This window comes from Platalea leucorodia, assembly GCF_965183815.1.
Source record: "Platalea leucorodia genome assembly, chromosome: 4".
Classification (NCBI taxonomy): domain Eukaryota; kingdom Metazoa; phylum Chordata; class Aves; order Pelecaniformes; family Threskiornithidae; genus Platalea; species Platalea leucorodia.
The window spans coordinates 23,263,539-23,289,478 of record NC_138826.1 but is presented as its reverse complement, the minus strand read 5'-3'; the positions used below and the strand labels follow the sequence as shown (position 1 = coordinate 23,289,478).

The window sequence follows — 25,940 nt, the reverse complement described above, 5'->3', positions numbered from 1 at the left end:
GGAATTCTTACCAGATAAACAACTAGCTGAATACAGATTTAATTTCTGTGAACAGAACTTAACCAAGACCTCTTTATTTTCCCTTCTCCCATCTATCACTTCACTCCTTTTTCTTCCTCTTAAAAATTTTACTTTCATTCTGCATTCCTCATTAGTTGACTCCCCAAAACATACTTTATGCTCTTATTTGCACACAAGCTTCCAATGCTTGCCAAGAATGATAGCTTTTGACTACTCTCTCTGTTACTTTCACTGAAAAATTCAGAAAGTTATCATTTACTTGAAGATTTTTTTTACCTCCAACATAGAAAGCTGCTGAGATGCTCCCGGAGCATAAGAACTCAACTGAACTCAATATTAGCCATGATTAAGTTCTTACTTTTCAGTAAGTTACTGCAAAATATCTAATCTACTACAGAAAAATTCCAGAGAATGTACTATGCTGGGGGGAAAAAAAAGAAGTCAAGTCTAGCAGTCACCAAGTCCACAGGCTACAAGCGTCATCTTTAATGTCAAGACCATCCTATCAAAGATTGTACACAAGATGGAAAGCCACAATAAAAGCAGCACTCAAGATATACAAAGGTGGGGGGGAGTGGGAGAACAAGTAGGTGAAGGATATGGAACAGGTTATCATGAAGCAGCAGGTATATGAAGGAATGGCACGTGTGCATTACCTGTGCTTTTAATTGTCAAGGTGGGATTTTTCTGTCATGTTTTTTACTCATGCTCATCCGTCAGGATTGCCTTGTATATGCCATCCACATGAAACGTGCCAGTTTGTGCCTATGCCATACAGCCTAGCACCTGGCATACCATCTGTTCCCATGGTAGTATCCAAACCCGTAACAATACAGACCTCTAAACTACTTAAAGGACATTCTGATCAATCACTACCTGAAGGAGTGAACTAACACAGTGCTCCGTATACTTTGGCAGATGTCCTGAAACAAAGACAGTCAAGCCTAGCCACCTCACTGTGGGGCAGCAATTCAGGAAAAAATAGAAAATGGAATCATTTTACCTGAATGCACTTAAAAATATCTGGCTCCCTTTTTCAGGCCAGAAAAAAAAGTGTAAACCTTCCAAAGCCCTCAAACAGCAGTTTGAAGTCATTACCTTTAGTTATCAGCAGTTAAGAAAAGTTATTTTATGCCTAGTCTTTACTGAAAATAGAGTACTCCTTACTGGATATTTTGAGAACTTCCTAAGGAGAATTTCAAATATTAACGGTTGTGCATATGACTTTGACATCAGTAAGCCTTGCCAAGGTGGAAAACCACGAAGAACATAAAACATGAACTTAACTAAAGTTTGCCAGGAGACAGGAGGTGTGCCACAAATCCATCTGGATAAGCCCAGAGAAGTGAGTGGTCTGCTTTAAGAACAGAATTAAACAGAAGTTGCCTAGAATTCTCAGCAAACATTAGTACCATCTGAATCCTTTTCTTTTAAACTCTTCAGAGAATATTTACTTTCTCTTGTTAGCACCAAAAAAAACCCCACCTCTAGCCATTTACATTTAGGGAACAAAATTTTGGTTTAATCCGGCTACAAGACACAAATCAACAATGAAAAAAATAGTGGATTGGGTGACACAGTACATACAACACATGCTGGCTAGTAGGGTTCTCAGGAAAGGTAATCCAAATGAAGTGGATCAACATGATAGCCTTCACATAGTAACAAAAAAGCCACTTCAGGACAAGATATTTTTAATGCAAGCTGAAGGTAACCAGTTCTGGACACTATCTTAATAAAACAAAAAAAACTTCTCAGTATTCACAGTATTTCAGAGATGCCATCATAATTACTAAAGTTCTCACTCCCATGTATTTTAAGTAGTCCTAATGTTTTTCATTACAGTTACTGAAATTAACAACTATGCAATGACACTCAATCAAGCAAAAGATACTAGTTTTCTTAGTATCTCTGCCACCACATTATGTGGTACTACGCAAGTCTATACAACACAGTCGAAGACACCAACAAGCTGGAGGAGCCATGTGTACAGTATCACTCATGCCATATTCATAACAGAAATATTTATAATAAAAACTGTTCAGTGAGCAGCAAGTCTCAGAGCTTTAAGTTTTAGGCAGCACTCAGTCTGGAATATTCCTATTGCTGAACAGAGACCCATCAAAACGAGAATTTATGCAGATAAGCTATATTCACAGTTTTCTAAACTGTACTTGGAAGCCAAAGGTCAGAAAGACTTGTTCTGACCTGCAGATAAACACTTCTGATCAGTTCAGGTGCACCCAGTCCTTTCTCAGCCTCCCATCAAGAACCAATTAATTTTTTGGAATAAAAGCCAGGCTAATATTGACTGACCAATCTGCAGTCCTGCTAGTTTTACCTAGCCCTCAGGAGACATAGACCAAAATCTTCGGCACCGCTTCCTTTCACACCTGATGTCAGATTATATCCTTGCATAATATCACCAGTACTTACGATGCTGCAGTCATCTATTAATTTTCACAACTTGAGGTCCTGGTTCCAAACAACTATCAAAACCAGCTTCTTAATGTCATACAAAGACGATACCTATATTCTGCATGTTTGTTAGCTGTAGCATTAGGAATGACTTCTTGTGCATACAAAGCCTACTGCTGAATAACATTAAAAACACTCGAATCATAGTAAAACAGATTTTTCAGCTGAGAGCACAAAATTTAGTCAGTGTGTAGAAGATGTAGTAAGTATATTTGTTCTTCAGTATTTGAGCTGAGAAAAAAAAATCCCAAATAAGATCAGAAAAATCAGTCCTAAAAAAGAGTCTCGAAGACTCACTAGCCACACAGGATTCCAAAGAAGTCAGCTTAGCATCCATCATCCTTGGACAGCCTAAAGCCCACACAGCTGCCGCTAGTCTAGGAAAATCATTCCTTGATCTTTTGCTGAAAGGCCAAAAGCATAAAAAAATATTGTAGCAACAACTGTCACTCATGGATGGTTTTAAAAAGCCTACCAGCAATTGTGCAAAAAGAATAGTAAAGGCCACACAGATTAATTAGGGCCTACTCCAAGCCCTGCCGCAGAGCTGTTACACACACTAAGCAAATCAGCTGAAAAGAATTAAGGGAATATATGAGTACTTCTCCTGTCAGGCATTATAATGTTATCTCTTACAAACAGATACATGAAAAAATGCAAGAGCCTTCCTGACTAACAGATAAATAATAAATAAATAAAACACTAACATTTCTGGCTGGGGTTCATGTTTCAACAGCTAGCTACTTTCTAAAAACAATTAAAATTATAAGAAAGAGCTAAAAAACCAGCCTCTGGCAGAATGAATGAATGATGGGTAACATTATTCAGCATACTATCTATCAATGAACTTCTGTCATGTGGCTTGAAATGTACTTTTGTAGGTGTTGTGGAGTTCTGTTTATTTTGGCCTTTTTTTACCTCTTTCTCAGAACACAGGCAACAAAGACCTTACCTTAGCAAAGTATTTTGTGGTGCTTTTCCTTTCCCTTCAGTTTACATCTACAACAGGGAGATTAGGGCTTGGGGAGTTTGGCTGATTGCTATCAGTGCAAAATGCAATCTGCAGAGCACTCTTTACTAGGTATGTGATCACAGGTTACAAGGGAGTGACAAAAACAGAGAGCTTAGGAAACAATGGCAATAAGGAGACACAAATTTTGATTCAAGACACAAGTACATCTAAGCCCAGATTAATAACACTCAGCAAGAGCAATTCTAAGAACTGTTTAAGAACAAATAAAACTACTTCATATAACCACAGACTGCACATGCAAAACTGTTTAAAATCCACTTAATTACCATAAAAGTAAATCAAACAACTCTTGCATTATTAATAAACACAAGAACCAGCAAAATAAAGCTAAAACATTGAAAGAGTTTTACAAAAATTGTTATTCATGAACACATTAACATGGATCTTATATCTGACCTATCTAATTACCACTTATTTGAACATTTAAAAGAACTGAACCCTAAGAACTTGGTATTATTACATCAGTGCTTGGGAAACAAAAGAGCTTTTCATTGTTTTTGTAGTTCACTAGTATAAGCCATCCAACTGTTCTTTCAATGCAATAATCCTTCAACTTATTTGTATTATTTGGTTACATAAGTTCTACATACTTGTGAGATTCTTGTAATGAAGCTTAGTCATTAAATTACTCCATGAAACCCACTAGCACAGGACTCCTGTAGTTGTAATCAAGTTGTTTATGCATAATATCACTCACCCCATATCGGCAAGTCATCAATATACATCTGGTACCAATAGTGATTTTTGATAGCATACACAAATGCATCTCTTCTGCCTTTGTCCAAGTCAATTTCACAGTAAGTAGCCTGCATTACATCGTCTGCAAAAAATTAAAGCACAGTTAATGATTTATTAATGAGATGGCTCAAAGTGAAGGCAAACCAAGCAAATGGAAGGATGGAAATTGCTGGAGTCTTTAACCCTTCCTGGCTATCCTCAAGTAGGTAACAAAAAAGGACGTTTAAAAAGGAACCATTACAGCAATTACATGATTGGATTTGTAATTCTACCCTTCCAGGTGCAGAAGCTTCCCGCAGACTGTATAAGGAAAGGTTTCAAAGTATCCTTTTGCTACTTCACCCACACTACATGAAGATCCATTTGCTGATGGAAGCTTTACCTGGATATTTCATGAGACCTCTTTAAAAAGAGGTATGAAAGTATTAACAAATACCTGAATCTACATACGATATTATCTCTCTATTTTAGTATAACCAGGCTCACTGACTAGGAATACTGTTTGTAAAAACTAGAACTTTTTAAAGTTCTCAGCAATTTTCAAGAAACTACCATAAAGGAAGAAACAATGCAATCAGGATAAAGGTAAAGAACAAGGACAGAAAACAAAAATAGGAATAACGCAAAGAATGCACAAAAGGCTGCATTTGGAAATAAAATAAATCCACCTCTTCAAGCCAGAAAGCTATTTTTCCCCATCTACAACTCATAAGTAATGTAGTCAGCAGCCATTCTTTCACATCCCAATTTCCTTCCTTAATATTTTCAAGTGAAACAAGACAAAAGGGCTCATATTTACAAGAATTCAGGCAGCAACAGATTTAGAGACCAAAAACCCCATTCACTTCTTAGTGAATGTTTTCACTCTGCAAATAGTGAAACAAAGCAAACGTAAATAATTCCAGCTCCCCCTCCCTCCTCTTTTTGTCATCACTGGAATTGAGAACCCATTTCTAGTAGATAAAATTAATTTGTGCCCCAAGTACAGCTCTAATCTGTATCAAAATTCAGCTTACTTTCTCCTATACACTAACTGCAGTATCAGCCTTAAAAAGAAAATCAAATCACCTGCACAGAAAAAGCATCAGCAAGTAGAATAATTCCAATGCAAAACATTATTTCTCTGATAACGACAATTTGTCAAAATAAAATATGCACCGTATGTCTGGTCAAGCAAAACTGAAGCAAAGCCTGGTGAAGCAAGACAGTAAGAAACCAGCTAACAGCAGTCCTGCATAGTTGCAGTGATTTCCTCTAGCCCTGGAGAAAACAGTGCCCCTGGCTATTCTGGAATGGATGCATCTCTTTCTCCTATTTCTTATGAAAACGTTAGTATTTTCTGCTTTTGTTTCTTACAAGACCTAAAGAAAGCACTCTAAGCTTCATTTTCTCACTGAAAAAAAAACAAAACATTTTTCAGACTGACTTCCTAGGCAATAAACCTTTTGCTGGGAAAAAAGAGAAAAACAAAACCATTCAAGTCAACAACTGTCCCAAGAAGACTTTTAGACCATGGATTACATCTTCAGGACCCATACTGGTACATTCAGGAGAGGGAAACCATTAAAGTTGGCACCACAGCTGAAACACAGATTTACAAATCCAGGCCTCAGTTTGCATTTATGCCTCTACTGAGCTGGATCCTATACTTTTTGGGCTATGTTCCCCCAAAAAAATGCCTCTGCTTGGCACTTTTTCACTTTAACAGATTTTTTGAGTCATCTTGACATTAATTAAAAGGGAAAAAAAAAATCAGAATCCCTGTCTTCTGGATTTGTTGCTAAGTAGGGATTAATTCTTTCCAAAATACTTGGCAATTTATCGTCACTCTCTAGCAGTTTCATACTATACTCAAATAAAGGATAATACCTTTCTAATGTCAAATTTTTTAACTCACAAAGGATTGTTCAACACACAGAGGTCAAATGAACATATATGCAAATTAGAACAAGGGTAAAAGAGAAAACTGGTAGAGGCTGTTAAATGAAGCATTACCTAGTGCCAGAGCACAGAAGCCTGACCTGGGCAAGTGCCATGGGGGCCAGGCTGGTTTTAGGTGGCTCTCTCCTGACTGGTTCACTCACACACACAGCGGTAGCAGAACAACTGAAGGACAACACGGGGATGGGAGCAAGTGCTACTACTGAAATAAAAATCACATGAACTACAAGTGCTCTTTTTGGAGATCTTTCCTATTTTACAGCCTGAATACAGCAGCCTTTGTTTGCAGTTATTAACCAAGACAAATTTGGTATTAGACTGTAATCTAATACCAAGTTACTCTATGTGCTTTCAGACCCCTGGAATTTACCACTTTTTTTTTGGTTTTTTTTTTTTTAAACTAACTGAAATGAGCCATTCTGCACCTAATACTCTAGGATGTAAACGGTGGCTTTTGCTGCTGTAAAAAAAAAAAAAAAAAAAGGAAAAAAAAAGATGACTTTGAAATATTTGAAATTAAATGACTGCACTGACATCTGACCAGGCTGCAGGTAGCAGCATGCCACCAAAAAAATGTCTTCATCCATTTTTATGGATTTTACTCCCGGTATTCAGAATGCCAAAAGACATCACAGTGATACTACAATCAGCTCTGGATCAACTACCTTACGAGTTACTCCAGTGCGCACACACAAAAACCCAGTAGAATCATTAGAAACAACCTCATTCAACTCTTGCAAAACATAGGTGTGACTTTTCATATGGTATATGATTTTACCCTCAGCCATACTACACAGTACAGTTGTTCTCACCGCCCCCTAAAACAACTGAATGCAGGCAAGAGGAATGAAGACAAGTGCTCCTTTCTCCAGCCACTGAGAATGGTGAAGCTGTTGATTAGTTACAGGACAGGATTAGATGGTTAAGCTTAGGTCCACTGTGTTAAATGATTAAATGAAAGTAGCTTAGAAGAGTATTCAGTGGCTGGGGAAGCTGAAGTCTACTTCGTTACAGCTTTATCAGACCTGAAGTTTTGGGTATGTTAGATAGTTCTTACCCAAGTCATGGTTGTGTGTATATCCAAGAGGAGTGTGTAGTTAGAGGTATGTTCTGTGTTGCGTCTACATCAGGGATGTCAAAGAGGTAACATCTGCTATATAATATAGCTTCAGCAATGTCAATAGCACATTAAGCAAATTTTAAAAGAGCACGAAAGCAAGACTCATTACAAAAGCAGGTGCGCTTATGCCAGATCTCAAATTTCCTATGAGCAGTCAGATCAACTGGGTTTTAATCAAACATATAAACCATATAAAACCTCATTATATCTGACCATCTCCTAGTACAACACTGAACATCATCCTGAATGGCTGTCATATTTTCTAGAGGTGTTGTAGAAGGAAGTTTTGGGCAAGCAGTTCTCACTTAGAAGCATGGTCATTTAATAACATTCCTAAATAAGCGCAAAATTCAAGTATGGTAAAAAAATAATTTCCCCCTTTAAATTCATCTTCTCTAATTGGTATTGTAGGGCAATGTCAAAAACTAATTTTCTAATTGAAATCGTTATGGTGCCAATGTTCAATACATTCAATAATTCACTAAGTCTCAGGTGTAACGTAGAGGATGTCAATTCAAAAGCTTGAATAAAGAACTTGACATATTACCTAAAAAGCATTATTACTCTAGATTTAGCTTGAGAATTAACTCAACTGAAAACCTAAGGTCATATTATAAGTGTACGTTAATAATTCATTACTTTCTTCAGAAAGATATTTATACAGATTGGAGACCTGTGATATAAGAACGACATTTTCCATATTTGTAAAAAAAGGGAAATCCCGCTGTCCTGTATGGTTGCAGGTGTCCTTTCACACGACACATTTTTAAATACAAGAAGAAACACTACTTCATGGATTCTTGAATACACTGTAGATTTGCCCCACGAGTCACCACTACGAGCATTCAAGTGCAAACCTCCATTCTCAGCAGAAAACATTTCTGCAGAGACGTAACTTTCTTATTCTATTTCAAAAATACAGGCAAGGTCCACTGCTTCGACGGACAGTTTTACTCACACAGTCTACAGTACTTCAGTTACTGACAGCTGCAGCCTAAATAATTCTTCGAACATGATGAACAACATGCAGTTTCACACTTACCTGCTACTGCTGTCCACTCCAACTATGTTGAGAAGAAGAGAATTGATTTTATTGCAGAAGCTAATTTATTAGAACAATTCTAATTTCCCTTTACTCACTCCAGAGGATAAACACCTGGAAGTATAAAATCCAAATCTAATTTAATTTTGTAAACTCTTACAAAATTATTTAAAGAGGAAAAATACCTGTAATTGTTAATCTTGCCATAATTCTAAACACACATGAGGAAAACCAGGACTACCTGCTAACTCAGAACTTATATCTGATTCACATATTCATGAAGAAAATCTATACAAGTCTTTCAGATGGTCACGCCAACATTTTGAAAAGCAGGTCCCTATGGTTAGGTATTCAGATGCATATTCAAGCATCTAAATGATTATTGAAAGGTACTTGAGCAGCTCTTAATTATTTCAGCTGTACATGTTAGATACTCAACACTCCTTGAAGCCTTATCTTTTACTTAAGAACATATGAATCTATTGATGCCAAAACATAAGCTTCTATTTGTTAAGAAAAAAAACCCACAAATCACCAACAACTGTGTTTCAATTTCATTGCAGCCACTTCTGGACCACTGGCAGAGGCGGAAGGATGGATCAATCACAACAATGAGATAAAATTTATCCGTTACAAAAAAAAAATTTCAAATTTCACATTTCACTGACATAATCCATTTGCAAGTATTTAAAAAAAAAAAAGTGAACACCACTTCAGCCAAGAACAAGACCCAGTACTAAAGAGTCACCAAAAAACTGAGCTACCATCACATTTCAACAACCAAATTGGAAAAGAATTCTTTATACCAGTCTATGAAATATAAATTTTCCTACATGCATTGGATATAAATTGAACTGGGTTTATGACAGCTTTTAAGCCTGTGAAAATGAATCTCAGATAGCAATCCTCTGTTCTGGGTTTTTACTTTAAAAACCTGTATATCAAGAGGATTTGAATTCCAACAAATTTTGCATGATTTTATATTAAATAAGTACTAATAACTATTGCTACAATTAATTTATACTTGCTACTCTGAAATTTGGAAAATAGGCTATTTTAATACTTTTAATAGCAGATTAAATATAGTAAAATAGAGTTGACTCCCATTCAGATTTCACTTCATGGATCCACTGCTACAAATACGAAAGCACCTCCTGATACAGAAGCTGCTGGACGCCAGCTAACAGCAAGGAGATTATTGTCTTCATCTTTTATCCAGAGAACACAGATTGTAAGTGGAAAAAACTAGAAGTGCACATGGACAGCTTCCCAGATCACGTACACATACTTAGTCATCAACCAGCCACCATGCACCATCTGCTTTATAGAAAACATCTGACCTGCAGCCACTTTGGTTCGGAATTAAATTCACTGCAGGTCCAATACAGATTAGCAACCTACACAGAGCGCCAGTGTGTTAATACTAATAGTTTTTTTAAAAGCAACAAAGGACATGGATGGAGAGGAGTTCCCCACCTGCTGGGAAACGTACTATCACATCAATCACTTATACTTACAAGCCATAACCACCTGATTCTTTTTGAAATCTCTACTCTTCCATATCCACTCAAAGCTTCTTTTGAACAATATCAGGCCCAGTCTGTCTGGAAGAATATACCCCAATATAGCAACTATATACCTAGTATGCACTGGTAAAGCAATTAGATGTGTGAAAAGACACCTGAAAAAATAGTATGAGCGGAAGATCAGACCTTAAAACCCTGAAGAAATTGCAATAAATAATACTAGAGAAAATCCAAAGCTTTCCATGTCAAAACATCAGCGCAAGTAGTTGTGAATCAGAATTTAGAACTCCTAACCTGAAAGCAAAACAAGACTTAAGGAAAACAGGTTTACCTGTTCTGAAGAACTATGGAAGAGAACAGATAAACTAATCTGGCAGGGACATAATCAAAACGAAAACAATCACAAGGTACAAAACCCACAGCACTTTTCCACCATTCTGAATTTGTGTTAGTCTGGGATGACTGTGGCTCCCTGTAGTTTTGAATTCTAAGACTTCTCTCAACCAAATGGGAATGGTACCAGTTTCTATGTATTGAGGAGCTGGAGGTTCAATGTTACCCATGTTGTACTTATTTTTGTTTAGGAAAACATATGTTAAGTACCTTTTTTCTAAGTGTTAAAGAATTACCAAAACTGAAACTCATTAATTTCTCCATTATTAAAGTATTTTACAGAAGTATTTGAGAGTGTATTCACAGAAGAATGGATTTGTCCAATGCTCTGCTTCTGCAGATTTTCCCTCAGAAATGGCAGAAAATACTGTGGAAAGCTAACCTACACCTGACTACAGACTATGAAGTGCTCACGAGAGGAGACAAAAGATAAACTGAAAGTTTCATCGATCTCATGTTATTTGAGGAAAAATTAAAGTAAAAATTACATGTATAACGGTCTATAAAAATAAATATTTATCATATTCTGATGATAGAAGTTTTACTTAAACTTCACAGCTATATTGAATTGCTGCCAGTTGCCTTCTCTGTCCTTTCCATTTTGTGTTCCTGAGCATATGCTATGGAGGTTTGACAGGAAAACTATTTCCCCCATATTGAATAAAATTTTCAAAATTTGCAAGTCTTGCAAATGAGTAATAGGACTGTTTTCCAGTGTTTGTGCAGGTACAGTTCCCTTCTTAAAGGAAAGATTCAACTCCAAATTCCTTTAATGCAGAGATGCTATCCCTTATGCAACTTAAAAATTTATGAAGAATTTATGGTTTTAACAAACTTTTATTCCACTTGTCCTACTTATAACAAAAACATAATCAAGCCTCTTATTTTGCAGATGTCCAGTTTCAGATAAAACTTTTGTGACTTACAGAAACTTAAGTCCCATCTGATTGCAAATGCTCAGACAAGAGATACTATGCTTAAGTTCTCCATCCAGTTAAGCACTGGTGATGCAATGAAGTGTAGCCCTCAAGGGAAAAAAATACATATACACAGAAACTCAAATTGGTTTAAATATATAAGTGTTAAAATTCAATACAGACAACCTGAAAGGACTCTGGGTACCAAAGAACACACAGAGAGAAATTATGCAATAGAAAACTCAGCCCCTAACACCAAGAAACATATTTGCAAAAGAAGTTAAATGTCATCTCTGGAATAGTATGGAAAGAGGGAGAGGGCAGGAAACAACAGAAAAAAAACCAGACCAGCTCTATCCTGACTGGCATATGATGAGTTAGAGCCAATAATATAAAGGTATTTGTCAAAGGTATTTTAAACTAGACAGTAACCAGAAGGATACAATAATTAACTTTGTGTTAAGGTAGAACTCTGAGATGTTGAGCCCTTGCTACTCCTGTCCAACTGCAGAGAGTCTGCAAGTATTCAACATCACAGGAAAAAATTATATCTTCTGAATTGACAATTCCAGAATATTAATTCCAGTAAATATACTTTTAATCATTCATACACAGAAAGCTTAAGTTTTACTTTATAAAATGTAATCAGTTACTTCAGAAGCACGTATCTCCTGCAAGCATCTTCCTTAAACGGCACACAGATGAAAACTTTACTGTAAACTGAAAAGCCGACAGTAGTAGACAACCTTGTAGGGTGTTTCAAGCAACAATATGAAATACACTCTGTTGCTAGCAGCAGCAAACTTTCAGTTCTTTGAATTAAAAAAACCCAAGTTTTAAGGGTTTGTGGTTTTTTTTAAGTGACTACATGCACTTTCAATTGCTTACCTTTAAATTTGATGTCAAGACCACTAAATTCCAATTCAACTCCTTGAAGTGCTTCTCCTAGGGTTTCATGGTAATGGCCGATGCTTTTTTTTGATCCCACGCAGAAAGGAAGAGAGAAGTATTTGTATGTTTCTTGGCGATTGTGGTAGGGTCCTACTGTATTCATCCATAAAACAACTTCCTCTTTATCTTGGTACTGAAAGATAAAGTTATTGAGTTAGATGAGAAGCCCAGCAGAATAAAAATATTCAAGAAACACTCTCATTCATATTAACTAGCAAGGCAGGATTATTCAATCACAGGCAACAGTTACATTTAAAGACAGTCAAGTATTTTTGTCTTTTGGGTGGCAGGGATTCTAGGATAAGATTTCCAGCCTGCTTTCCCACAAAAAAAAAAAGGCTTAGTTGATCATACAGTTTCTTAGAGCCTGTCACTGAAGTAGCAGAAGAGGGGGATTCACACAAATTTAATAGAGAAGCAGAAGATGCAGAGAGCAGAAGTGGAGAAAAGCCGAAGTCTCAAAAATAAGAAAGGAAATATCAGACGAACATCTTGTTAAACAAGATCTCAGCAAATAAATCAGACAATCTACCCATGGTGACAGATATACTGTATTTTCCTAAAATGCAACTCTTTTTCGTTTTTGTAATGGTATAAATTATATTCAAAATTCCCAGAAGAGCTCAACGCCTCACAGAAAGCACTAAAATTAAACTGTGGCACACTTACAGTAGCCAAGAGACAAAATTAAGTCAGACAAAAGAACTGTATTTTGATGTATTTCCAACATTCTCACAGTGAAAAAAACAGAATAGCAAGGAGTCTGGTGGCTGCCATGAAATTCTTTGTGGGAACATCCACCCTTCACTTTCCACAGCTACTGTAAGCCAGTAAAGCTTATTCCTTGGCTAGGAGCCAGTAATTTTTTTCAAGCCCTTGTAACTTTTCAACAACAAAAAAGTCCTTAAAGCCATTCATCTATCAGTATTCAGATACTGCATAAATTCAGGAGAATTAAGTGATTTGAAATTATTACTTGCATTATATCTGAATGCATCTGGATGAGGTATCAGGTTTGCTGGTTACTACAAAGCCTCTCACCGAACACAACTCCTTCACCTACTACAATTTCAACAGATTAGGAGGGACAGTGACCTAACTTTTAAGGCAGGAAAAAACCCCACTTGTAATTGTACACACCTGCAAGCACAATCACCATATAGATTCTGATTTTTTTTAAAGTACAGAAGAATACAGTACTATTTTAAGACCAATATGCAAACACAGAACACATTGGAGAGGAAAAAAAAGTCAAGTGTTCATTAGCTGTAACTATTTCATAGAGCACAGCTGAAATACTGAATACAGTTCTGCATCTCCCTTTTTAACAAATGAACAAAGGTTCTTCAGCTCCATTTATTCTGAATAACCAGTCATACTGACAGGTTAACTCAGAAATAATTAGCTACACGTGGAACGCAATGAATTCTTCAGATGAGGTGTTTAAAAGTTAAATTCGAGGATTTAAACAAACATGCTCTGAAAAACAATTTAATCCCTTTGTACTAACATGTCATCTCAATTACAAGCCTCACCTTTTTTGTTTACAAAGATGCACGAGGGTCATTCCAGACTCTTATGCAAGTGATCTCCAACAAGAAACTTTAAATATCTTACTAATTTCATTCTGAGCTGCAGCAGAGACCAAACACTTATCAATTTCACAAACCTGCCCATTTGCAGAGCACATACTTCAGTACAATTCTGACAGGTAAAGAATGTCAACGACAGAGCAAAGAAAGAGCAAACAACACAGCAAGAGAAGGTAGACATTCCTCCTCTCTGCCAGCAACCAGGAAGGTTATACCAGGGCAGCACAGTTGTCCAACTTCAAAGTAAGTTGGGAAAGAAGGAAGAAAGAAAGAAAAATCACAGTTCCAGCCCCCTCGGCAGCAGAAGCAGAGGGTGGAGAATCTGCACTATGATACTGCCTCTAGCTCTCGCCAATGTAGCAAAGGACAAGTTGCTCCATGTCTCTTTCTAGTCTGTTATGCCTAGCACGTCTTCTGTTTCTTCCTCTAACAGCTGCAGAACATATTTTCAGCCCTTTCTCAAAATGGTCTTAACTTGTCAAGAGCCCAGTTTAGCATTATTCCTTGTAACGCAACCGCTTCACATGTGAACCGAGCTATGTCTACGTACAACTTTCAGTAATAGAATATGACAACATCCTTAGGTCTGTGAATTCATATTTGACAGTACCTGAATACAGCAAGCATTGACCACTGCTTTACTTAGCTTCTTGTTTCTGACCTGCTGCATACAGAGTTGGGACCTCTGCATTTTTAGAACTATACCAGATCACGTTCAAGTGACAGAAACCAACTTCTTAAGAACATATTATTCAAAATCTTATTACATTTTCTGATCTAATAATGTAACTACGTTGTAATTACAACATCTACAATAACAAATTTGGTCTTTGTCTCTTATCCGCATGATGCTTAGACCTCCTTCAGGGCCTGCAAGGCTCTCCCACACTGCCTCCAGGATGCCATCAGTCTGCTCTGGAGAGAAGAGGAACCAAACCAAACATAAGCAAAGAATTCAGTCTACATTTATTACTTCCTCCATTCTCACAACCATCCCAGAACAGCACAAGAGAAAGCTGTTCAGGACTGCTACATAAATGAACACAGCACCTCAGCCATCCCAAGCTACACCTCACTCACAATCAGCAAGTCCCTAGTTATAGCAATTTGCAATCCATCAGGTGCTCCCAGTGCCCTCCCAAATTGAGAGGGCTGTAGTAAGAAACCCAGCCTAAGCAACTTCAGCCTGCATTTGAGAGTGGTGGTGATGTCTAGTAGAAACTCAGATTTTCTTCTCCCTACATTTGTTGGGTTTTGCTCATTCTCAATTATAAAGATGAGCTTTCACATTTAAACACATTTCCCTGTCACAAAATATCTCATCCTTATAATCTTACCCTAGTGGTAGGGTAATTTGGTGGCAAGAATTCAGTGCTATCAAAAAGTTCAAAGCTTGTGGTCGTTTGGGTTTTGGGGTTTTTTTTTGGTTGGTGGTTGTTTTTTTTTTTTTCTTCATTATTGCCTTCACAATATCAAAGCATCTATAACAACTAACAGTGTCAACACACATACAGGAAAACAATTCTTATTTAGGCAAGACAAAGAACTTGAGTATCTTGTAGGACTCTTCTGTCACCTCTGTATGAGGATTTCTAGGTTCAGAGAAGGCTAACATACAACATACCTTCCAGCAAAAACATCACACTACAAGAGAGAGAGCAAAAGAAAGCCCTGGTTCCAAGGGAGCCAAAGCACTCAGGTGCGCTGTATCAGTACCAGTCAGATTTTGGTCAACACATTCATCGTCAGTCTTGCACTAGTTTCAACTACCGTCATGCTCTTTTATACCCTCTTTCAGTGTACGTGGAGTCTCCTGCAAACTGTGGAGAATGCACAGCCATAGAAAACAGGAAGAAAATTTCAGCTCCATAGCACCACCTTTCATTCTTGGCAGAAAGAACATATTCAAGAAACTATTCTCATTTCATCAGGAACTGATCAGCCTTAGACACAGCAGAAAAAATGACAAAAAAGAAGAACCCTGAATTCTTATTTTTACTGTTCTGATACTGGCTGATGAGCAATTGTTCAGCTGTAGCTTCTGAACACAACAGAGCAAATCAAAATCCTATTGCCTTCTGTTAACCTTAGCAGGCAAGTCAGCAATAACTCAGAGTCAAAACCAACACAGAATAAGACAGGATGCGAAGAGTCCAACAGTCTCTTTCAAAAATTGTTATACAGCAATATAAAACTTGCATAACCAACTGTAAGTGTGATACGTTCCTTATCTTCTGCTACATAATCATCAAAGTACTCTGACTCACTGAGATTCCTCCAGATACCAGAAAACATGAAAAAAAGTATCAAGAACTCCTATCAATACAGGTGTGGAACAAACAAAAGAGGAAGTTGGCTACAATGTGCAAGAATATCCACATCACATGAGTGACGAGTTAAATTCACCAAGAATAGCTGTCATTGTAAAAGATCTAAATAAAAACTTCTTGCTCTCATTCCACATATGATAAAGGTCCTCAGTGACTATTTGACCCATCACTGCCATAGGACTTTTAGAAAAGAAACATACTCTTATTACAGCTGTATCTAAACTACTGAGGCTTGCAACAGGGGCAAGTAGTAATGAAGTAACATGTCAAATGGTAAGATAATTTGAAGTAAAACTGATGATTTGCAGAGTAGACTCCAGATAATTTGAGTGACATAAATCTAATATCTAGAGTTACACTTATGCATCAATGCAATTTTATCTTTATCCCTTATGAAAACAAGTGCCAAACATGAAGGACTTCCTAACATGAAGGACTTATTTTGCTGTACTGAAGTACTGCTATTTCAGAAATTCTTTTTTGTTCTTCCTTCCCTTTCCTGACTTGTTTGCACAGAATTAGATGGTGGAAAGGCAGCTTTTCACACGCCAAAAGATGGACACCAGTGTCCTATTACGAACATAGTTACTGACAAGGCAGAAAAGGTCAACAAATAAGATGCTGCAATCTCTACCCTGGCATACCTCAGCAAGCTCTTCTCGTTTTGGTTCATACAAAGGGACAATATACTGCATATAGCTCAGAGATCCTAATAAAATTCACAGGCACAACCATTTAGCAACTTAGCAATGGTGCCAGAATTTAGAGAGTTCACTACTTCCAAATATGAGAGAAGACTACAAACCACAATTTTAAATACCTTTTACTTAGTATAATTTATGAAAAATGTAGTACTCATTCTGTAAGCATAGCAAGCTTGGCTTTGCATCTTTTTCTGCACTACGCTTAATATCAGCTCAGTAATTTCAGTTATTCTATGGAGTATATGATGATCTATTTCAACTGTGCGAAAACACAGCGGCAGCCTGAACAAGTTTCAGCATCAATGCAAGTTACCTACCATATGCTGGTAAAATCTGATTAATGGGAGGTAAACCTTCAGAAACTTTTTTCCATAATTGCCACCCAGGTGGTGGAGGAGCAATCTGCACCTCAAGCGCTACCATGTATCAGCTACAACCCTCATCACAGCTGGGGACATCTGTTCCAAAGCAGCACAATATGGTCACAGTGCCTGTTCAGAGCACTGGGCTATAGAGATGTTGTGCATGTGTAAGCTAAAATCACGTTAAACCCATCCACACCGGCAACAAGGCAACACTACCATTCTAGTCCCCTGCAGAACATTACACTGGCACGAAGCTTGCACAGTTTGACCTGGCCAAGCGTGGACTTTTTCCGTGGTAATACAACTACTGAAAACTCGAGTCTGTGTGCCACTTTGAGGCTTAACACGAAGACAATTTCCATACATCTGTATGGTTTAAAACCTATCCAAGCACAGAGACTATACTGAGACTATCTTCAGCACAGTATATGCATCTTTCTTTCCTGTTACCCAATAGGGCACTTGTAATGTGGAACGCAACTTAATGTTCTCTTTGCATAACCGTAGAAATTAGCATGGTAGCCACAGAAACAAACTATTCTATAAAACAATTAAGGCCATATTAAGGCAGTATATGAAAGGCTGTAGAAAAGGATATGAGACTGGCATGTTGTTGATATTTGTAAACCATGAAAAACTTCGCAAAAAAATGATGGAGGCACAGAGAGGATTACAACTACCAAATCTTATGTGATGATTCAGCAAAATATATTCAAATCAAGATTGTTTCTTTCAGAAAGTATGCAACGTTACTCCTTTTCTCAAGTTAAAAGTTTGGAGCAAGGATTTCCAGAATGCAGTTCCTTAAACACCAGCACATATTTCAGGGGGAAAAAAGGATCAAGATTATCTCTTACTGGCAGAGCAAAGCTGCAGAAGCAGGACAAGAAATAAGATAGGCAGCAAGTAAGACTCAACTGGCGAGTAATATTGCAGGCTTCTAGTCCCCAGTATCTTGCAGATATTCTATCTAACAAGCACTGTGACAATGCGCAATTTTTGCAGCTCACATCCATAGTCTATTAAACTCTGGATTTCAGCCTCACGCTCTCCTTCGGATAGAGCAGGTTATTTCTGTTAACATCTCTTCATTTCTCTCTGAATTTTAGGCCTCACCAAAACGTGGCTACAACTGCACCGGCAGCACAGTCTGAACTATTGCACAAGCAGTCCTTTTACTGTTATACTTCCTAGATGTACAAGGTTGCTCAGGTACACCACGTCCTGCTTCTGTGACGTTTATTTCACCTCTTCAAAATGGAACCACGAGAACTTCAAAAAGGAATCAGGCTACTCCTCTGCACACAACTTTGTATGCAAAGAGGTATTTTACATGCACGGAAGTGTTTTCTACCGTGTTTCTCTAAATGACAATTTACAGATACTATACAAATTCCATAATTTTATGTATTAATTTTAAACAAGCTTTACAGTCTCCGGGCTTTAGCATGCTTCATCAGGTTAAAAGTCAAACAAAAATGCTTTTCTCAATCACTATAAATTAGGAATTTTGCTATGCAGTACAGGCTGGGTTTTGTTTATTTTTTCAATGTTTGTCATGTATTTCCATGCTTACGGAGCACCGACAATTAAATCGAAGCAACATTATAATTAAAATGCTACCTACTCCCTAGTCCATTTCCCCGCAACAAAAAAACCCAGGGTATTTCAGAATATTTTTACAGTTTGTCTATTTTATCATCAACTCCAACAAGTCTAGCAACAGAAGACGTGAAAGCAAAGGCCAGGCAGGAGCCCACCAACCCTGCTTCTGCAGGATCAGCATATATTATGATGAGGCCACCAATATCTCATCTATACTGTCACCTCCACAAGTAAAAGGCCAACTGTCAAAAAATGGTGCAATTATCAGAATACAAGCAAAAAGCAGGTACAAGACACACTCTGAAGCATGGAAATAAGTTAAAGAATCAGCAGACAAATTTTCAGTTAGTTTCTGATAAATCGTTCTGTTGTGGTCTGAAGTTACACTGCTGCACTGTCTTTTGATAATGAAGATTCTAAATGCTGTGTCAAATCCCAATTTCCCTTCACTTACTATTGATTTTAAATACCCAAGTCTTTACTTGTAATTATATTTATACTATTCTTCCCCTAAAGAAATGCAGAGACCATTTTTAAAGACTAATTTAAGATAAAGGATTTAGCTGTTGATCCAATGAAGCTATCCATACCTAGTATCTCCAGAAACACTAATACTCAGTCCTAGAGCTTCATGCGGAGTCCTCTCACAATTACCTTTTATAATATTTGCTTATGCAGTCCTACAGTTATAAAATAAAGGACACATATAAAACATGAACAGCCAATTTATATTAATACAAAAATACATATTATAGCACACATGTGTATTCTTTTATAAATATTGTATACTATTGTATGTTGTAGCAGCAGTAAAGGAATTAAAAAATTAACCTGCCAACACAGAGCATTAAATACTTAAGTCAGTACTTCTAAATGTACAGCAGGCTCAATACAGACAAGGCCCTGCACATCAGCAGTTAAAAGCAAATTGTGGCGAGGTGTAATGACATACCCTCACACAGATATGACCAAGTGCTTGGGCGCAAGAAGTCGGACACTAAAGCATTAATAAGTAAATGGCAGCACATAATGGTGTGTATTCCTACCAATGGGACTCAAGTCTTAAAGTTGGTAACTTCAAAATGTAAATTTTCACTAAGTCCTGAATCAGTATACTACTATTTCTCCTCCACTTCCCCAACAGCAACCAAAGCCTCCAAAATGTAATAAAGCACTTTGGCTGTAGAAAGATTAATCTTCCAACTGCAATCATATTCAAAAGTGAAATTCATTAAAATGCAGTATTTAGGGAACATTTCCATCAGGTTCTTAATCTCAAAATCAGTGTCCTACTACAAAACCCTGTTCATGTTTCATTCCTGCTAATAATGCTTCCACTCCAATCTCCTGTACAATATTAAAGTATCAAAATATCTAAGCAAGGAGACAGCCTTCCAAAAAAAGGTACCTGTCATCCCACATCAACTATTCCTAACCTATCATGTGACATTACTAAACTGGACATCACGTGAACTAGAATACTAAACCAAGAGACAGAGTTATAATCTTGAAGAGTTGAGTAATATAGATGAAAAAATTACAAGACTTCAAAAGGAATTTGTGATTTCCATTAGTAATTGTTTAGGTAATCATTCAGAAGACCTAAAAACCATCAGAAGAATTCACTTTTGAAGGGAGAGCTCAAAAATCAATAAATTCAATGACAGCTTTTTGAAACACTTTTTTCCCCCAGAAGACTACCAATATTAAATGAATAATTAGGAATCCCTCAAGTCAAACATCATTTAAAATAAACACAGTGCTATGCTGAAAACCATCTCACCTCAGCAGAAACCCAACCCTAAAACACAGGATCAGCAACAAAACTGGGACCTAAGCTAGTTCAAAGAATATCTGCTCCTTGAATGTACTCAATATTAGCTTGACTTTTCTGTCATTAACTGCAGCACTGATAAATCCCATTAGCTTTTAAAAAATAAAGACAATCCTAAACAGTTTTCAAGTCTCATAAATGCATGGAATTAGGCAACTAATTAACTATTGCTTATACAAAAACTATCAACGTTATTTGTTTTATTAAAAACACCTATTAAGCTTATCATACCACACCGACAGAAAGCTACGTTAAGACACTGAGCAAGTGTTCACCAGCCAGGCTACTCAAGAGCACAAAAGTTCTGACAGACAGCCAGCATGTTTAATTACAGCCACACTCTAACCCACTCCACTTTAGAGGAAACAGGGATGGTTTTCAGCAAAGTCTCATTCCAAAATCACATCTCAGCTCAGACTTCCACCCTCCCACGCCTAAAGCCATGGGAAACAACACTCCGATGCGAAATCAGAAACTGATGAAGCAGTGGTACTTACTTCCTAGAGATTCTTTTTGGGTGATATCGCAAGCACTTTAGAAAAAACTATCCTCATACCAACGGGTGAGCGCTCAAGCCAGCAGTACTTTAGGCACCCTTTCTCCTTAGGGGTCCACGTCAGTGCTCCAAGTCTGAGAGCCCCCGTCCCGCCCTTACTGCTCAGCCTCGCCCCGCCATACAGCTCCCTCTCCCAGAAGCGAGCTGTCCCTCCGCAGCGTGCGCCCACAGGGCTGTCACTGCCGAACCGCGCTCGGCTTGTACTGTTGTCCTGAAGCAAACATCCTCCCGGAAGAAAGGACTGCTCCCGCAGAGTGCAAGTCAAACAGCACGGCAGCCCTCTCTAAACAAAGCAGGCGTACCTGCCGAGGCGTTTATCTGCTCCAGGAACAGGTGGGACCGGCGGCAGTCAGCCCAGCGCCACGGCCCCCGGCCGCACGCCTGCCACGCCAGCGGCTAGCGCAGGGATGTCCAAACCGGATCAGAAGACTCCGGTAGCCCTTTCCCGAGCACCCCGGGGCCCCGTTCGCACCGAATTACACAGAACAGGACCCGATCCCCCATAAACTCGGCTCGAAATAACCCGAGCGGCGACGAAGCCAAGAAGGAAGCCCCACGGGGCGGCAGCCACCCGCTTGCTGCGAGGGCCGCCGCCGCCACCCGCCGCGCCCGCTCCCCCCAGGCCGCGGCCCGTCGCTCCCCGCCCCGCCCCGCCCGCCGGGCCGCGCTCTCCGGGCCGCTGCGGGCGCCGCCGACCCTGGGCGGCGGGCGGGGAGGGAGGGAGGGAGGCCGGGGCTGCGGCCCGAGCGCCGCGGCGCCCCCAGGGGAGGCCGGGCCCCGCCTCACCGTGTGCTCGTGCTCGTCGGCGCGGGCGCGCAGCGGCAGGCAGAGGAGGAGGAGGAGGAGCAGCGCGGCGGCCGCGCAGAGCTGCAGCCCGGGCGCCGCCATCTCGGGCCTCGGCGTCCCCGCGCACGCAGCAGGCCCCGCCGCGGAGCCGGCCCGCGCCCCGCCGCCAACGCCGACCTGCGACGCCACTTCCGCTCCGCCCGGCCACGTCATCCGGCCGCACGCCGGAAGCGCGGCGCCTACGGCGGCCGGCAGGGCCAAGCCGAGCGCCGGGCCGCCGCGCGGGGCGGGAGGGGCCCGGCCTCGCCCCCGGCGCTGCCCCCGCGGAGGGCGGCGGGCCGGTGCCTGCGGGCGGAGCGGGGGCTGCGGAAGCAACGGGAGGGCAGCCGGGACCCGCCCTGCCCGCGCAGCGCGGGCGTTGAAGACCCGACGGCCTTCGGCACGGGCGCCTTGAGGCTCAGCTACTTTTTAATTGATAAAATCATTTTGGTCAAGGAAATAATCTAGCATCATTTGAGAACGACGTGACGCAGGGCTGTGCGCAAGTGCCCTCAAAAATAAGCGGTCCCCTTTTCTCCGCCGCTTGCCCAAGCAGGCGGCGCGGCGAAGGCAGCAGCGCCGAGCGCCGCAGCGGGGCAGGAGCCGAGGCGGCGAAGCTGCGGCAGCCGCAGCCGGGGGCCGGGGCCGGGGCCGGTGGCGGCTGGGGTGCGGCCTGCAGCCCCGCCCGCGGGCTTGGGCCAGCTCAGGCTGCGAGTCCGAAGCGAAAAAAAACCCAAACCAAGTAAAACCCCCAAGCCAAAAAGCTCACGGTATTAAGCGTTCATCGATCAGACAATTTTTGAACTGAACAAATACAGAAACAATTTTCAGAGGTTATCAGGCATAATATTTAAAAAAACAAAAAAGCTACAGCATCTTCTCAAATATTGCACAAGCCAACAAAGACGGCGAAGGACATCAGCTGAGTGCAGGAGCTGCTCCGTGCTGTCACATGCCATCCATGCGTTGTAGGAACGATGCAGAAACAGATTTCCCTGTTTACCTCCCACCACCATATCTACACTAAAAGCTTTTCCCCTTGTGGCCTTACACATTCAGTCTCCCTTCCCTGAACATATTTTAGCAAGCTACATTTATATGAAGCCTTTTCCAGACAGTACGTTTGCAATCTCCTGCCTATTTCAGTAGAAGCAAGGTCCCTGTAGAGAGAGATACTTGTCAAAACCCATTCAAACCCCCTGTTTATATTAAAAAAAAAAAAAAAAGAAAAAAGAAAAACCTCGACAGCTTTGATACCACCATATGTTTCTTTCTAGTTCTTGCATCTCAGTCCAAAACAGAGTAGCTTACCCTTGGGAGACAGAGAGAGGAGGCTTCAGCATCTTCAGTTTATTCAGTACTTAAGTCTCTCAGTCAACAACAGGGCCAGCCAGAGCCATCTGCTGCAGTGGGTTTTGTGAGGCACACTGTGCAAAGAGCAAACACTTTCCTTGGGCCAGCCAGCTGCCACTTGCACTTGGTGGATTGGTTGATGCCCCTATAGGTGGCCAGGCCATTTACTTTTTACCAGCAATTTTATTATCTGTTCCATCCTTGAGCTCTAACATTCAACAGAAACACGCTTCATTCCCGCTCTCCCCGCCAAATATATTCTTGAGTAACCAACAATCTGGTTGCACGCAGTTTTCTTCTCCGGTCTCTTCAGAGGTTCAGTTTCAGTGCAATTCTCGTCTTGGGTGGAAGCAATACCCACCGCATGCTCACCAGCACAACTGGAGTCTACCCATACAAGGACTCCACACACTGAGCCATAAGAGGATTAAAGCAACTAAATGAAACCAAACCAATGTGGAACACACGTTTTGGCAGTTAAGAAGATGCACCTCTGCTGGCCTGCAAGAAACATGAAAGTCATGCCTGCATCTCAGTTGTTTACCTGCATGTAACATTGAAGCCATTTTAGTGCTGTTCCTTTTCTCCTTGACAGGGTGATAGTTTTGCTGTGGTTGCTGATCAGTGAGATCTCTAACTGATCCAGGAGAAGTTACAAAGAGAAAGTGAGAAGGGAATGCCTACAGTTGCATCTCAATTTCCCCCCCTTACGCAGGGCAGAAGGGGCCTGCACAGACTGCATTTATAATATTACTCAGCCCCACCTGTCCCAGCTCACCTCTCCTCCAAACCAGAGCCCCACTAGCATTTGGTTTTGTACAATAGGTCAGGTCAGACTAAGGAAGGATCTAAGCTGCAAATGGGAGAGGGACTGAAAGGCTACTTATGAGCTACTTCTCAGCAATTCAGATATAAACCATCTCACTGCAGTACTAGCAATAAAAATGCAGTTTGAAGCCATGTTATTAGGATTGTGCAAACACGCAGATACTGTTCAGATAAACCCCTTCCATGGAAGACATTTGGCTATCGCATGCAGGGGGCGCAGAATTAAAAATTAGCTGGGGAAGGCGTATCCCTGGGCTGCTTTGGTCGAACAGCTTTAAAAGGAAATCTTCTGCATGACACACTTTCATATTTTGCTCTTCCCTTCCTGCCTTGTTAGTTTTCCCCACATCCTACCTTATGTTGTGCCTGGCAGATATGGAAGCAGATTAATTCCTCTTAACACATCACAGCTCCAAGCTCTGGAGCACAGCTGCAGCCAGCACTAAGGAGATGGGGAACTTTTAAGCAAAACCAGGGAGCTACGTGCAAACCAAAGCATGCGTGACAGCTGAAGACAATCAAGCTGTTGAACTTCCTCTTTTAGTTTATTTCTTTTATCCCTGCTTCCTTCACCTATCCATGCTACCATTTTCCTCATTTCAGCACCAAAACCTCCTTCCCTGCTTCTAATTCAACCGAATAGTGCTGGGAACTTTGTTCTGTTCCAGGCAGAGCACAGGAAGGCACCTCCCACCTCTGCATTCCCCTGGCTACTGTGAACAAAGAGCAAACTCTCAGTGAGCGCCTGTAGTGTCAGAGTCACTGGAGAAGGCACTGAGGTCCTTTAAAAAAGAAAAATAAAAAAAGGTCACCTTTGTAGCTACAGGCCTGCAGCACAACACCTGCACCCCTCTATCATCAAAAGGAGAGGCTATATGAACTGCGCTTGGAGTCACGCCCTATGAGTTTAATGTGCAGATGATATTTAGCTTATGCCTATACCCCTGAGAGCAGCAGGGGCTTCTCCACCTTCACTCAGTGCTGGCTGAGTCACAGTTGCTGTCTGTCACTCCTGCAGCTCTGCACATTGGCACTGCCACCCTGCAACAGAAAGGAGCTACAACTCTGTCACCTGCTCGCTTACAGATTAATGGGAGCTTACATGTCCTACCTGTACCTGAGGGATGACCTAATACAGATGTTATCTATGTGGCTCTCAAGGCTGGAAGAGGGGGAATGGCTTGAAAACCAGGTAATGATGCTTAATTCTCTACCTTGAATGTTATCTTGCAGAATTCTCATCTGCATCACTCATGGACAACCAGAGCCCTATACTTGTCCCCCAGGGGCCTGAATATGCACAAAGGATTGCAAGGCCTGGAAGGGGGGGAAAAACAAAAACAAAAAAACACCAAAAAACCCAAACACCACACCAAAACGAAACAAAAACAACCAACATCCCCCCCCCCCCCCCCCAAAAAAAACCCCACAAACACCAAAAAAACAACTTAAACCAAAACACCTCACTTCCATCATTTGAGTCCCTTGAGATGCGGAATCAAAATTAATTTCCGCTTGACATGCTTTCTACATTTGGAACACCCTTTGTTTGTAAGCCCTCAGGCAGAAAAAAGGCTGGACACAGCTGTTGCAGATTCACATTGCTAGAAAGGAAGAGTAGAGCAAGCAGCGTCCAGCCCCCAAGCTGCCTGTTTCCACTGCAACAGGCTAACTACATGGCTGGTATTTGTGAGGTGTGTGCACTTATTATTGGAGACTCGCTGTACTATTCCAGAGCATGAAGTGAAACGCCTTTATATTGCTTCTGCAATGAACACATGTAAGACG

At 40.3% G+C, this 25,940-nt stretch overlaps 1 protein-coding gene across 2 annotated transcripts in view; it reads right to left on the bottom strand.

Annotated features, from left to right (window-relative positions):
- Positions 1 to 22,145, bottom strand: part of TM9SF3 (transmembrane 9 superfamily member 3) — a gene marked incomplete at its 5' end in the record, with an annotated part of 52,677 nt that extends 30,532 nt beyond the window's left edge. For both annotated transcript variants that reach the window (XR_014228059.1, XM_082310727.1), the window contains 3 exons: positions 4,230 to 4,352; positions 12,098 to 12,293; positions 21,933 to 22,145. Coding sequence is in view for 1 of the 2 variants with exons in the window: in XM_082310727.1 (XP_082166853.1) it covers positions 4,230 to 4,352; positions 12,098 to 12,293; positions 21,933 to 22,145 (532 nt within the window). The remainder of the gene's footprint in view (positions 1 to 4,229; positions 4,353 to 12,097; positions 12,294 to 21,932) is intronic.
- Positions 22,146 to 25,940: the final 3,795 nt, after the last annotated feature.